A 12,012-nucleotide genomic window follows, 5' to 3' on the forward strand; every position below is an offset into this window, starting at 1 on the left:
TTGATTTTTGAGATACCTCCCTCATCATTTGCCATTTTTTTCATGGGTAATTGGGTCTATTTCTGGGATATGACTTTGCCCCATTGATCTATATATGTACTGGTGCCTTGTTGTTTTGGGGCTTTATAATGATCTGGTAGTGCTCTTTTCTATTACTCTTCTCGTTTGGAATTTTCCTGACTTGTCTTTTTCATCTTGTATGTGAACTTTAGAATCAGCTTATCTTTTATTATTTCCAGAAAAGAATCCTGTTGGCATTTTGGGGGCAGGGGGTGGGTAGAGGGATCACTTTAAATTTATAGATTAATCTCTTTGTGATAAGGAATCTTAAGTTGTAGCTTTAATCTTTTCTCTTACAGATGATATTAACCGTTTTCTTGAGCAACAATGAACAGATTTTAACAGAAGTTCCTATAACACCAGAAACAACCTGTCGAGATGTTGTAGAATTTTGCAAGGAACCTGGAGAAGGCAGCTGCCATTTAGCTGAAGTATGGAGGGGAAATGGTATGTATTAGGTCCTGTAAAGGTTGTTACATGAATAAAATCAGATCACCATCTTTTAGCTAGCTTGTGATGGATTTGCTTTTTTTCTGATAAACCTGGGGGAAAAAAGGCACTAAGGGATAAAAGGTACTAAGTACCTAAAAAAGTAACTAAGTACATATAATTTAGTATTTATCAAATGGAAAATATTGCTTCTAGTTCTTAGTTATCTGTGGTAATAAAGAATTGAGTAATTAAAATAAATGTAATTATATTGCACGGGACTGAGTTTTACAAAATGCTTTTTTATATACTTCTTTTTTTTTTTTGAGACAGGATCTCACTCTTATCTCCCATGCCAGAGTGATAGATGTTTGGGTTGTCTCTTTTTTTTTTTTTTTTTTTTTGGCTGTTATGAATAATGCTTCTATGAACTTTCATGTACAAATTGTTTTTGTTTTTTGTTTTCTGACACGGAGTCTTTCTCTATTCCCCGGGCTGGAGTGCAGTGCCATGCTCTTGGTTCACTGCAACCTCCGCCTCCTGGGTTCAAACGATTCTTGTGCCTCAGCCTCCCAAGTAGCTGGGGCTATAGGCGCGCACCACCACGCCTGGCTAACTTTTTGTATTTTTAGTAGAGTTGGGGTTTTGCCATGTTGCCCAGGCTGGTCTTGAACTCCTGAGCTCAGGCAGTCCACCCACCCTGGCCTCCCAAAGTGCTTGGATTACAGGCATGAGCCACCGTGCCTGGCAATGTACAAGTTTTTGTGTGGACATATATTTTCATATCTCTTAGGTATAAACCTAGGAATTTCTGGGTCATATGGTAATTCTGTGTTTAACCTTTTCAACAATCACCAGACTGTTTTCTAATGCAATTGTTTCATTTTACATTCCCTACAGCAGTATATGATGTGGAGAATTTCTCCACATTCTCATCAACACTTGATACTATCTAACACTTGATACTATCTGCTTGATTTTAGCCATCCTAGTAGTTGTGAAGATATGTCTTATTGTGATTTTCATTTGCATTTCCCTAATGGCTAATGATGGTGAAAATCTTTTCATGTGCATATTGGCCATTTATGTATCTTCTTTGGAGAAGTGTCTATTCAGTTCCTTTGCCCATTTTTTTTTTTTTTCCTTTTTTTAAGACAATGTCTTTCTCTGTTGCCCAGGCTGGAGTACAGTGGCACAATCCTGGCTCGCTGCAACCTCCATCTTCTGGGCTCAAGCAGTGCTCCCACCTCAGCCTCCCATGTAGCTGGGACTACAGGCATGCACCACCATGCCCAACTAATTTTTGTAGAAACAGGGTTTTGCCATTGTTGCCCAGGATGGTAACTTCTGGGCTCAAGTGATCCACTGCCTTGACCTCCCAAAGTGCTGGGATTACAGGTGTGAACCACCACACCCCACTCCATTGCCCATTTTAAAAATGGGTTGTCTTTGTAGTACTGAACTGTAGAAGTTCTTTATGTATTCTAGATACAAGTCCCTTATAGATATATAAATTACAATTTTTCTTTTTGCAAGGTTTTGTGCTTTTAATATTATACTTAGAATTCAGAGTAAATGGCCGGGCGCGGTGGCTCAAGCCTGTAATCCCAGCACTTTGGGAGGCCGAGACGGGTGGATCACGAGGTCAGGAGATCGAGACCATCCTGGTTAACACGGTGAAACCCCGTCTCTACTAAAAAATACAAAAAACTAGCCGGGCGAGGTGGCGGGTGCCTGTAGTCCCAGCTACTCGGGAGGCTGAGGCAGGAGAATGGCGTGAACCCGGGAGGCGGAGCTTGCAGTGAGCTGAGATCCGGCCACTGCACTCCAGCCTGGGTGACAGAGCGAGACTCCGTCTCAAAAAAAAAAAAAAAAAAAAAAAAAAAGCAGAGTAAATAATTTTAAGGATACATGGAGAAAAACTTGACTTTGATAAACATTGGACTATTATAAATTAGAAGTAAAAGGACAGGTCCTCAATTGTTAGCCTAATGACAACTACAGGAAGCAGGCAGTTAAGTAATTGTAATTAATGTGGGTTTTTTTTTTTTGAAATGGAGTCTCGCTCTGTCGCCCAGGCTGGAGTGCAGTGGCGCAATCTTGGCTCACTCACTGCAACCTCCACCTCGCGAGTTCACGCCATTCTCCTGCCTCAGCCTCCCGAGTAGCTGGGACTACAGGCGCCCACCACCACGCCCCCCTAACTATTTGTATTTTTAGTAGAGACAGAGTTTCACCATGTTAGACAGGATGGTCGCGATCTCCTGACCTTGTGATCTGCCCGCCTCGGCCTCCCAAAGTGCTGGAATTACAGGCGTGAGCCACCGCGCCCGGAATTAACGTTTTTAAGGGGAGCGGTGTTAGAGCCTGATCATTAATTCCATTGTTTTTCTTTTTTTTTTTTTTCTTTTTTTTTTTTTGAGACGGAGTCTGGCTCTGTTGCCCAGGCTGGAGTGCAGTGGCGCGATCTCGGCTCACTGCAAGCTCCGCCTCCCGGGTTCACACCATTCTCCTGCCTCAGCCTCCCGAGTAGCTGGGACTACAGGCGCCCACAACCGTGCCCGGCTAATTTTTTTTGTATTTTTAGTAGAGACGGGGTTTCACCGTGGTCTCGATCTCCTGACCTTGTGATCCGCCCGCCTCGGCCTCCCAAAGTGCTGGGATTACAGGCGTGAGCCACCGCGCCCGGCTGTTTTTCTTCTCTAGCCTCTTAGCACTTTTGTTCTCTGTTACTTGTTATCACTTCTAATTCCTCATCTGCCTTCCCATTGTAAGGGAATAAAATTTTTACATAAGTATTATAGCCCTAAATGGTCTATGGCCTCTTGAGAATGCTTATCTCCCTCTTATGAGTCACTCAGTTGGTGCCATCCTTGTCTCCCGGCCCATCTCAAATCATAACTCTTAGTTTTACCTCCTCAAGGATGAGGACTAGCACCCTGGAGCACAGAGTCACAGCATAGTACATTTACCGTGGCTTCTTACATGTCCCTTCATTGTCTAGAACAACCCATAGGAGTTTGGCTAACATCTGTTTATTCTTTGCCTCTCATCCCTTCCATGAATCTCAAAGGGTATTAGTGTCCCTGTGCTCTAATACTGTTGTAGTATTTATCAAAACATGATATAGGCCGGGCACGGTGGCTCATGCCTCTAATCCCAGCACTTTAGGAGGCCAAGGCGGGTGGATTACTTGAGGCTAGGAGTTGGAGACCAGCCTGGCCAGCATGGCAAAACCCCATCTCTACTAAAAATATAAAAATTAGCCAGGCATGGTGGCACATGGCTGGTAGTCCCAGCTTCTTGGGAGGCAGGAGAATCCCTTGAACCCTGGAGGTGGAGTTTGCAATGAGCTGAGAGTGTGCCACTGCACTCCAGCCTGGCAGAGCGAGACTCTGTCTCAAAAAAAAAAAAAAAACACAATATAGTAGTAGTTTTCATCTCTATCCTGTTGGACTAAAATTCCTGAAGGCAGGAACTTGTCTGTTGTTCACCATTATATCCCCAGTGCCCAGCCTAGTGTTCGTAGAAGGCACTTAGTGAACACAGATTAGTAAGTAAAATGGCCAACAAAGCTGGGTCTAGGAAGAAGAGAAGGTAACTTCCAGTGGATGCCGTCAAAGGGAGAGGGAAAGCACTGTAACAGCCTTTCTCAATCCTTTTACCTAGAGGAACCCTTACAGAGTTTTTTTTGTTTTTTTTGTTTGTTTGTTTTTTTAAGGTTTCAGAGAACCCTCACATAAAACTTAATTGCACCTGGGTGCTGTGGCTCAATCCTGTAATCCCAACACTTTGGGAGGCCGAGGCGGTTGGATCACCTGAGGTCAGGAGTTTGAGACCAGCCTGGCCAACATGGTGAAACCCCGTCTCTACTAAAAATACAAAAAATTAGCTGGGCGTGGTGGTAGGCACCTGTTGTAATCCCTGCTACTCGGGAGGCTGAGGCAGGAGAATCGCTTGAACCTGGGAGGTGGAGGTTGCAGTGAGCCGAAATCACACCACTGCACTCCAGCCTGGGCAACAAGAGTGAAACTTCGTCTGAAAAAAAAAAAAAAAAATTCTGCACCCATAACTGCTGACATTAGTATGATCAGTATGTCATAGATAGAATCCTTCAATAGTAATTATCAGTGCTTTCTAGTAGAGCTAGTTCACTGTGGATCTGTGCATTATTTTGCTAAGGTTGCCATAACAAAGTGCCACAGACTGGGTGGCTTAAACAACAATAATTTATTTTCTCACAGTGATGGAGGCTAGAAGTCTGAGATGAAGGTGTCAGCAGGCTTGGTTTATTCTGAAGACTCTCCTTGACTTGTAGATGGTTGTCTTCTCTTGCCTGTGTCTTCCCTCCATGCCTGTCAGCGGACAAACCTCTTCTTGTAAGGACACTAGTCATATTGGATTAGGGGCCACTTTGATGACTTCATTTTTTAAAAATCCTGTCCCCAAATACAGTTACATTTCGAGGTACTTGAGGTCAGGACTACAATTTCACGGGGACACACTTCAGCCTGTAACAGTCTGTTAATTTGGCCAGGTCATGATGTATAGGGTTGTTAGTCCATTTTCATACTGCTATAAAGAACTGCCAGAGACAGGGTAATTTATGAAGGAAAAAGGTTTAATTTGCTCACAGTTCTTCATGGCTGGAGAGGCCTCAGGAAACTTACAATCATGGCAGAAGGCAAAGGGGAAGCAGGGCATCTTCTTCACAAGGTGGCAGTAATGAGAAATGTCAAGTGAGGGGAAGAGTCCCTTCTAAAACCATCAGTTTTCATGGGAACTCACTGTCATGAGGAGCCACCTCCGTGATTACAGTGACCTCCATCTGGTCTCTCCCTTGACATGTGGGGATTATGGGGATTATAATTCAAGATGAGATTTGGATGGGGACATAAAACCTAACCAGATCAGTAGTGTTTTTCCTTTTCTTTCCTTCCCTTCCCCTCCCCTCCCTTCCCCTCCCTTCTCCTCCTCTCCCCTTCCCTTCCCTTTTCTATGACAGAGTCTCGCCCTGTCACCCAGGCTGGAGCACAGTGGTGCTATTTCGGCTCACTGCAACCTCTGCCTCCCAGGTCCCAGTGATTCTCCTGCCTCAGCAATCATGGCTCACTGCAGGCTCAAGCTCCTGGACTCAAGCAGTCCTCCTGCCTCAGCCTCTCTAGTAGCTGGGACTACGGATGTGTGCCACCACACCCTGCTAATTAGAAAAAAAAAAAAAAAAGGCCAGACTCGGCTCATGCCTATAATCCCAGCCCTTTGGGAGGCTGAGGTGGGCGGATCATGAGGTCAGGAGATCAAGGCCATCCTCGCTAACACAGTGAAACCACGTCTCTACTAAAAATAAAATTAGGCGGGCATAGGTGGTGCACGCCTGTAGTCCCAGCTATTTGGGAGGCTGAGGCAGGAGAATGGCGTAAAACCCAGGAGGTGAAGCTTGCAGTGAGCCGAGGTCACGCCACTAACTCCAGCCTGGGCAACAGAGCGAGACTGTGTCTGAAAAAAAATGTAACAATTAAGTCTCACTGTGTTTCCCAGACTGGTCTTGAACTCCTAGGCTCAAGTGATACTCCTGCCTCCCAAAGTGCTGGGATTCAGGTGTGAGCCACCATGCCCAGTCCCTAGGGTTTTTTTTTTTTTAATATATGCCAGCTTTTCAATGCTTCTTGATAGAGCACATGAGCTGATATTAACTTTTTTTTTTTTTTTTAAGACAGAGTCTCACTCTGTCACCCAGACTGGAGTGCATGGAGTGCAGTAGCACGATCTCAGCTCTCGGCAACCTCCGCCTCCTGGGTTCAAACAGTTCTCCTGCCTCAGCCTCCTGAGTAGCTGGAACCACAGGCATGCGCCACCACACCCGGCCAATTTTTGTATTTTTAGTAGAGATAGGGTTTCACCATGTTGTCCAGGCTGTTCTTGAACTCCTAACCTCAGGTGGTCCATCTGCCTTAGCCTCCCAAAGTGCTGGGATTACAGGCATGAACCACCACACCCAGCCTGATATAAACATCTTGATTATGTAAAAGATTAGTTTTGTAATCCCATCACTTTGGGCAGCCGAGGCAGGTGGATCACTTGAGTTCAGGAATTCAAGACTAGCCTGGCCAACATGGTGAACCCTATCTCTACAAAAAAATTCAAAAAATTAGCTGGTGTAGGCTGGGTGCGGTGGCTCATACCTGTAATCCCAGCACTTTGGGAGGCCAAGGTGGGCGGATCACCTGAGGTCAGGAGTTCAAGACCAACCTGGCCAACATGATGAAACCCTGTCTCTACTAAAAATACAAAAAATTAGCCAGGTGTGTTGGCTCATGCCTGTAATCCCAGCTACTTGGGAGGCTGAGGCAGGAGAATCGCTTGAACTCAGGAGGCGGAGGTTGCAGTGAGCCGAGATCGCACCATTGCACTCCAGCCTGGGCAACAAGAGTGAAAACTCTGTCTCAAAAAAAAAAAAAAAAAAATTAGGTGGGCGTGGTGGTGCATGCCTGTGGTCCCAGCTACTCAGGAGGCTGAGGTGGGAGGATCGCTTGAGCCAGGGTGGAGGTTGCAGTGAGCTGAGATCGTGCCGTTGCACTCCAGCCTGGGCAACAGAGTGAGACTCTGTCTCAAAAAAAAAAAAAAAAAAATTTAATGGAATAACGTAGCTTGATAACCATTTGAGGGTTCAGGTCTGTGAAATAGAGGGGAATCATGAGAATCTTTCTTGTTTAAATAACCAAAATAAACTGAAAAATTAGGACAATGAATGTACAAGATTCAAACCAACTTCAATAATTAAGACTGACCGAATTGGTGCATAAGGTTTGTGTTTTGAAGCACTCCTTCTGCTCCAAATTCATAAGAAACTAAGTTTCAGAGAAAATATATAAAAACTAAAAAGACATTCTCACATTAAAAAAATAAATAGATGACAATGAAGAGTAGCCTTTCTGTGGAGCAAAAGTGCAAGACAGTGAGCAGGACCAAAACTGTGGTTCTGCTGGCCTCCACTGGACATAGGCCACGGGGCTGGGAGTTGGGTTCCTGTGGAGCAGCAGGGCTAAAGGTGTGTTCCACCTGAGTTAAGCCAAGGGCCAGGCTTCACTACTTGGTGCTGGAGTTACTCCTGGTAAGAATGAATATTAAATAATATAGTGCCTGTAAAGTGCTTACAACTGTGCCTCAAGTGGAACGGAGTGGGAAAAGGGGAACACAGAGAACTCCATCAATCCAAGAGAAATCAGAAAAGGGGGAAGAAAAAGAAAGGACAAGAGACTGAAAACCTGAAATAAACCAGGAGAACTAAATATAAGAATATCCATAACCATGTTAACTGTAACAGATTAAATTTGCCTATTAAGACAGAGGTACAGATTGGGTGAAAAATAAAATCCAGCTGTATGCTGCTTACAAGAGACAGACATACAAGCATAATATCATCAGAAATGTTGAAATGGAGAGAAAGGTGAAAAGAAAGCTTTTCTGGCAACATTAATATCAGGCAAAATAAAATTTAAAGTTAAACTGTTAAGATAAAGATGGACATAACAAAAGGAGTGATGTATGAAGAAGCTTAAACAGTCATGAGTAGATGTACATTTAACAACGTAAACTGAAAAATACAAAGTCAAAATTTATAAAATTAGGAGGAATTTTGTAAATCCACTGTCAAAATGGGAGATCTGTAGGCATGTATCTATTAGAAATTAGTAGATCAAACAGTCAAAATAAGATTAGGGAAGAACTGAGCCACACTATTAACAAGGTTTATTTATTAAGTACAGTTGAACCTTGAGCAGCATGGTGACTGGGGACACCAAACCACTGCGCAGTTGAAAAACAAGTGTAACTTTTGATTCTTCCAGAACTTAACTACTAGTAGCCTTTTGTTGACCAGAAGCTTTACTGATAACATAAATCACCAATTAATACATTTTATATGTCATATGTGTTATATACTTTATTATAATAAAATAAGCTAGAGAAAAGAAAATGTATTTACAATTCATTCAGTGTAAGTGGATCATCATAAAGGCCTTCATCCTTCATGGTTTTTCGGTTTTTTTTTTGTTTGTTTGTTTGTTTTTGAGACAGAGTTGTGCTCTGTTACCCAGGCTGGAGTGCAGTGGCGCAATCTCAGCACACTGTAACGTCTGCCTCCCGGGTTCAAGTGATTCTCCTGTCTCAGCCTCCCAAGTAGCTGGGATTACAGGTGTGCAGCATCATGCCTAGCTAATTTTTTGTATTTTTAGTAGAGATGGGGTTTTGCCATGTTGGCCAGGCTGGTCTGGAATTCCTGGCCTCAAGTGATCTGCCCACCTTGGCCTCCCAAAGTGCTGGGATTACAGGCGTGAGCTGCCACACCTGGCCCTTATCTTCATGTGAATTAGGCTGAGGGAGGAGGAAGAGGAAGGGTCAGTCTTGCCGTCTCAGGTGGCAGAGGTGGAAGAAAATTCACATGTGAATGGACCTCTGCAGTTCAGACCTGTGTTCAAGGATGAAGTGTATACAGTATGCCATAGCTGTGTAGTAAGATGTTTGTGTTAGGGGAAAGTGGATGAAGGATATACAGGAACTCTTTGTACTATTTTGGTAACTTTTCTATAAATTTCAAATTATTCCAAAATAAAACAATTATGTTTAAATGATAATGTGCACATGTAGAACAGAAAATCAAGTTCAGAGGATAAATTAAGATGAGCAAGACCTCCATGGTGAGATGTTTTAAGACATCATTGAAGAACACAAGATGCATGAAAAAAATGAAGGCACACAATCATGTTCATGGCCCGGAAAACTTGGTATCAGAAAGATATTAGGTCTCCCCATGTTTATTTATACATCAATTAATATTGTTCCAGTCAAAATTCTACCTTTTTAAAAAAGATCTGGACAAAAAGGGATGAGAAATACTAAGACAATTTTGAAACTAAGCCATGTGAGGGAAATTGATCTACCAGGTAGCAAGACCTACTACAAAATGATAGTAATTAAGGTTGTGGTGTTGTCACAGTGATAAGTGGATAGCCAATGAAGTAGAAGAGACAGCTCAGAAAGATCCCATGTACATACGACATCCTGCTCCATATTAGAGGTGACAATTACTTGGCTGTGGAGAATGGATAGACTATTCAATAAATGATGCTGGGACCATTGATTATTCAAGTAGGAAAAAAATAAAATCAGATCTTTATGCCAAATGCAGAAATAAATTCCATAAAGTCAGCGAAAACCTGTACTTTAAAATTTGTAGAAAGAACATAAGAGAATATCTTTTTTACCTGGGAGTAGAATAGGATTTATCATACCAAAAACTCAAACTAAAATTGGAAAAGATTGATAACTGCTTACATTTAAATTTTTTAAACTTCTATACAAAAAATGATACCAACAAAATTAATAGGCAAGTTTATTTTCAGTATATGTAACCAACCTGAGATTAGTATCCAGAGTATAAAGAACTCCTTTAAATCACTAAGAAAGAACCCAGATTCCCCCTGCCCCAACACCCCCGAGATGGAGTCTTGCTCTGTCGCCCAGGCTATAGTGCGGTGACTCGATTTTGGCTCACTGCACCCTACACCTCGGGTTCAAGCGATTCTTCTGCCTCAGCCTCCTGAGTAGGTAGGACTACAGGCACCTGCCACCATGCCTGGCTAATTTTTGTATTTTTAGTAGAGATGGGGTTTCACCAAATTGGCCAGGCTGGTCTCGAACTCCTGACCCCAGGCAATCTGCCCACTTTGGCCTCCCAAAGTGCTAGAATTATAGGCGTGAGCCACCCCGCCCAGCCACAACCCAGATTTTTGAAAAATAGGCATAGTATCTGAGACAGTTCACAGAGAAGGAAAATGGAATGCATTTTAAATATAAAAGTGGTTCTTTTAAATTCAACAACTGGGTTAGTGCTCTTCTCAAGTAATTGGTTAGATATTGGCCAGGGACAGTGGCTCACACCTGTAATCCCAGCACTTTAGGAGGCTGAGGCAGGCAGATCGCTTGAGCCCAGCAGTTGGAGACTAGCCCAGGCAACATGGCAAAACCCCATCCCTACAAAAAATACAAAAATTATCCAGGCATAGTGGCGTGTGCCTATAGTTTCAGCTACTTGGGAGGCTGAGGTGGGAGGATCACATGATCCTGGGAGGTGGAGACTGCCGTGAACTGAGATCATACCACTGCACTCCAGCCTGGGTGGCAGAGCAAAAACCCTGTCTTAAAAAAAAGAAAGAAGTGAGAGATTGTGAGTAAGCTTTGATTTTTAAAATACATTTATTTTTATTTACTTGGTACTGACAAACATTCACAATAATGTTGCCTGAGTCACCAGGAAGTGCCCTGTCCAGCCTTTGTACCTCTGATTGCCACGCCTGACATTTTAAGGAATAACATGGCCTGGTCAATTTATGTTTCTTTCAAGAATGGGAGGCCGAGCATGGTGGCTCACACCTGTAATCCCAGCACTTTGGGAGGCCAAGGTGGGTGGATCACCTGAGGCCAGGAGGCCAAGACCAGCCTGGCCAACATGGTAAAACCCCGTCTCTCCTAAAAAGACAAAAATTAGCTGGGCGTGGTGGCAGGCGCCTGTAATCCCAGCTACTCAGGAAGCTGAGGCAGGAGAATCTCTCAAACCCTGGAGGCAGAGGTTGTAGTGAGCTGAGATTGCACTTCAGCCTAAGTGATAAGAGCAAAACTGTCTCAAAAAAAAATAGGCTGGGTGCGGTGGCTCACGCCTTTAATCCCAGCACTTTAGGAGGCCAAGGTGGGTGGATCACCTGGGGTCGGGAGTTTGAGACCAGCCTGACTAACATGGTGAAACCCCCTCTCTACTAAATACAAAAATTAGCTGGGCGTGGTGGTGCGTGCCTGTAATTTCAGCTACTTGGGAGGCTGAGGCAGGAGACTCTCTTGAACCCAGAGGCGGAGGTTGCAGTGAGCCAAGATGGTGCCGCTGCACTCCAGCCTTGGCAGCAAGAGCAAAACCCCATCTCAAAACAAATGAACAAAAAAACAAATGGGAGACACAATGCTTTGTGATAAATAAATTTTGTAAAGGGCAAGTTTCAGTGTTCCCTGTTTAATGTTGCAAAATTGCTTTCATGGATACTTTTTGTGTTTATCTGTTGCCTAAATTATTTCCCATTCATATTGCTTTTACTCATTAATGTTGAAATTCAGTGCTTGTAATATCTTTGAATTCTAACATATAGATATGCATGCGTGCATATATACATTCATTTAAGTTTTTTAAAAAATTTACTTTTTGTTGGAATAATTTTAATTCTGGAGTAAAAAAGATGTGGTCTTTTTCCTAGAACGTCCCATACCCTTCGATCATATGATGTACGAACATCTTCAGAAATGGGGTCCACGGAGGGAAGAAGTGAAATTTTTCCTTCGACACGAGGACTCTCCAACTGAGAACAGTGAACAAGGTAGATAAATGCTTTCTTCCTTATTTGTTAATTTTTGCTAGAAAAGTTAACTTAAGAAAAATAGGAATAAATATTATTCACATACACCCACCCCTGCACTTGCAAG

General features: G+C 43.1%; 1 protein-coding gene and 1 non-coding gene across 6 annotated transcripts in view; both read left to right on the forward strand.

Annotated features, from left to right (window-relative positions):
• LOC105489824 (protein phosphatase 1 regulatory subunit 13B) overlaps nucleotides 1–12,012 on the forward strand; it is a 123,119-nt gene that overhangs the window by 56,290 nt on the left and 54,817 nt on the right. For 4 of the 5 annotated variants that reach the window (XM_011754989.3, XM_071099495.1, XM_011754990.3 and 1 more), the window contains exons 2-3: nucleotides 360–507; nucleotides 11,787–11,906. In XM_011754989.3, the coding sequence (XP_011753291.2) occupies nucleotides 360–507; nucleotides 11,787–11,906 (268 nt within the window). Of the gene's footprint in view, nucleotides 1–359; nucleotides 508–4,733; nucleotides 4,869–11,786; nucleotides 11,907–12,012 lie in introns of those variants that run through there. The other variant, XM_011754993.3, reaches the window with a different exon arrangement.
• On the forward strand, nucleotides 527–605 carry LOC112428049 (small nucleolar RNA SNORD51). Its single transcript, XR_003019912.1, has one exon. It is a non-coding gene; the product is annotated as a small nucleolar RNA SNORD51 (small nucleolar RNA).

The sequence above is a fragment of the Macaca nemestrina genome, chromosome 7, assembly GCF_043159975.1.
Source record: "Macaca nemestrina isolate mMacNem1 chromosome 7, mMacNem.hap1, whole genome shotgun sequence".
Classification (NCBI taxonomy): Eukaryota; Metazoa; Chordata; class Mammalia; order Primates; family Cercopithecidae; genus Macaca; species Macaca nemestrina.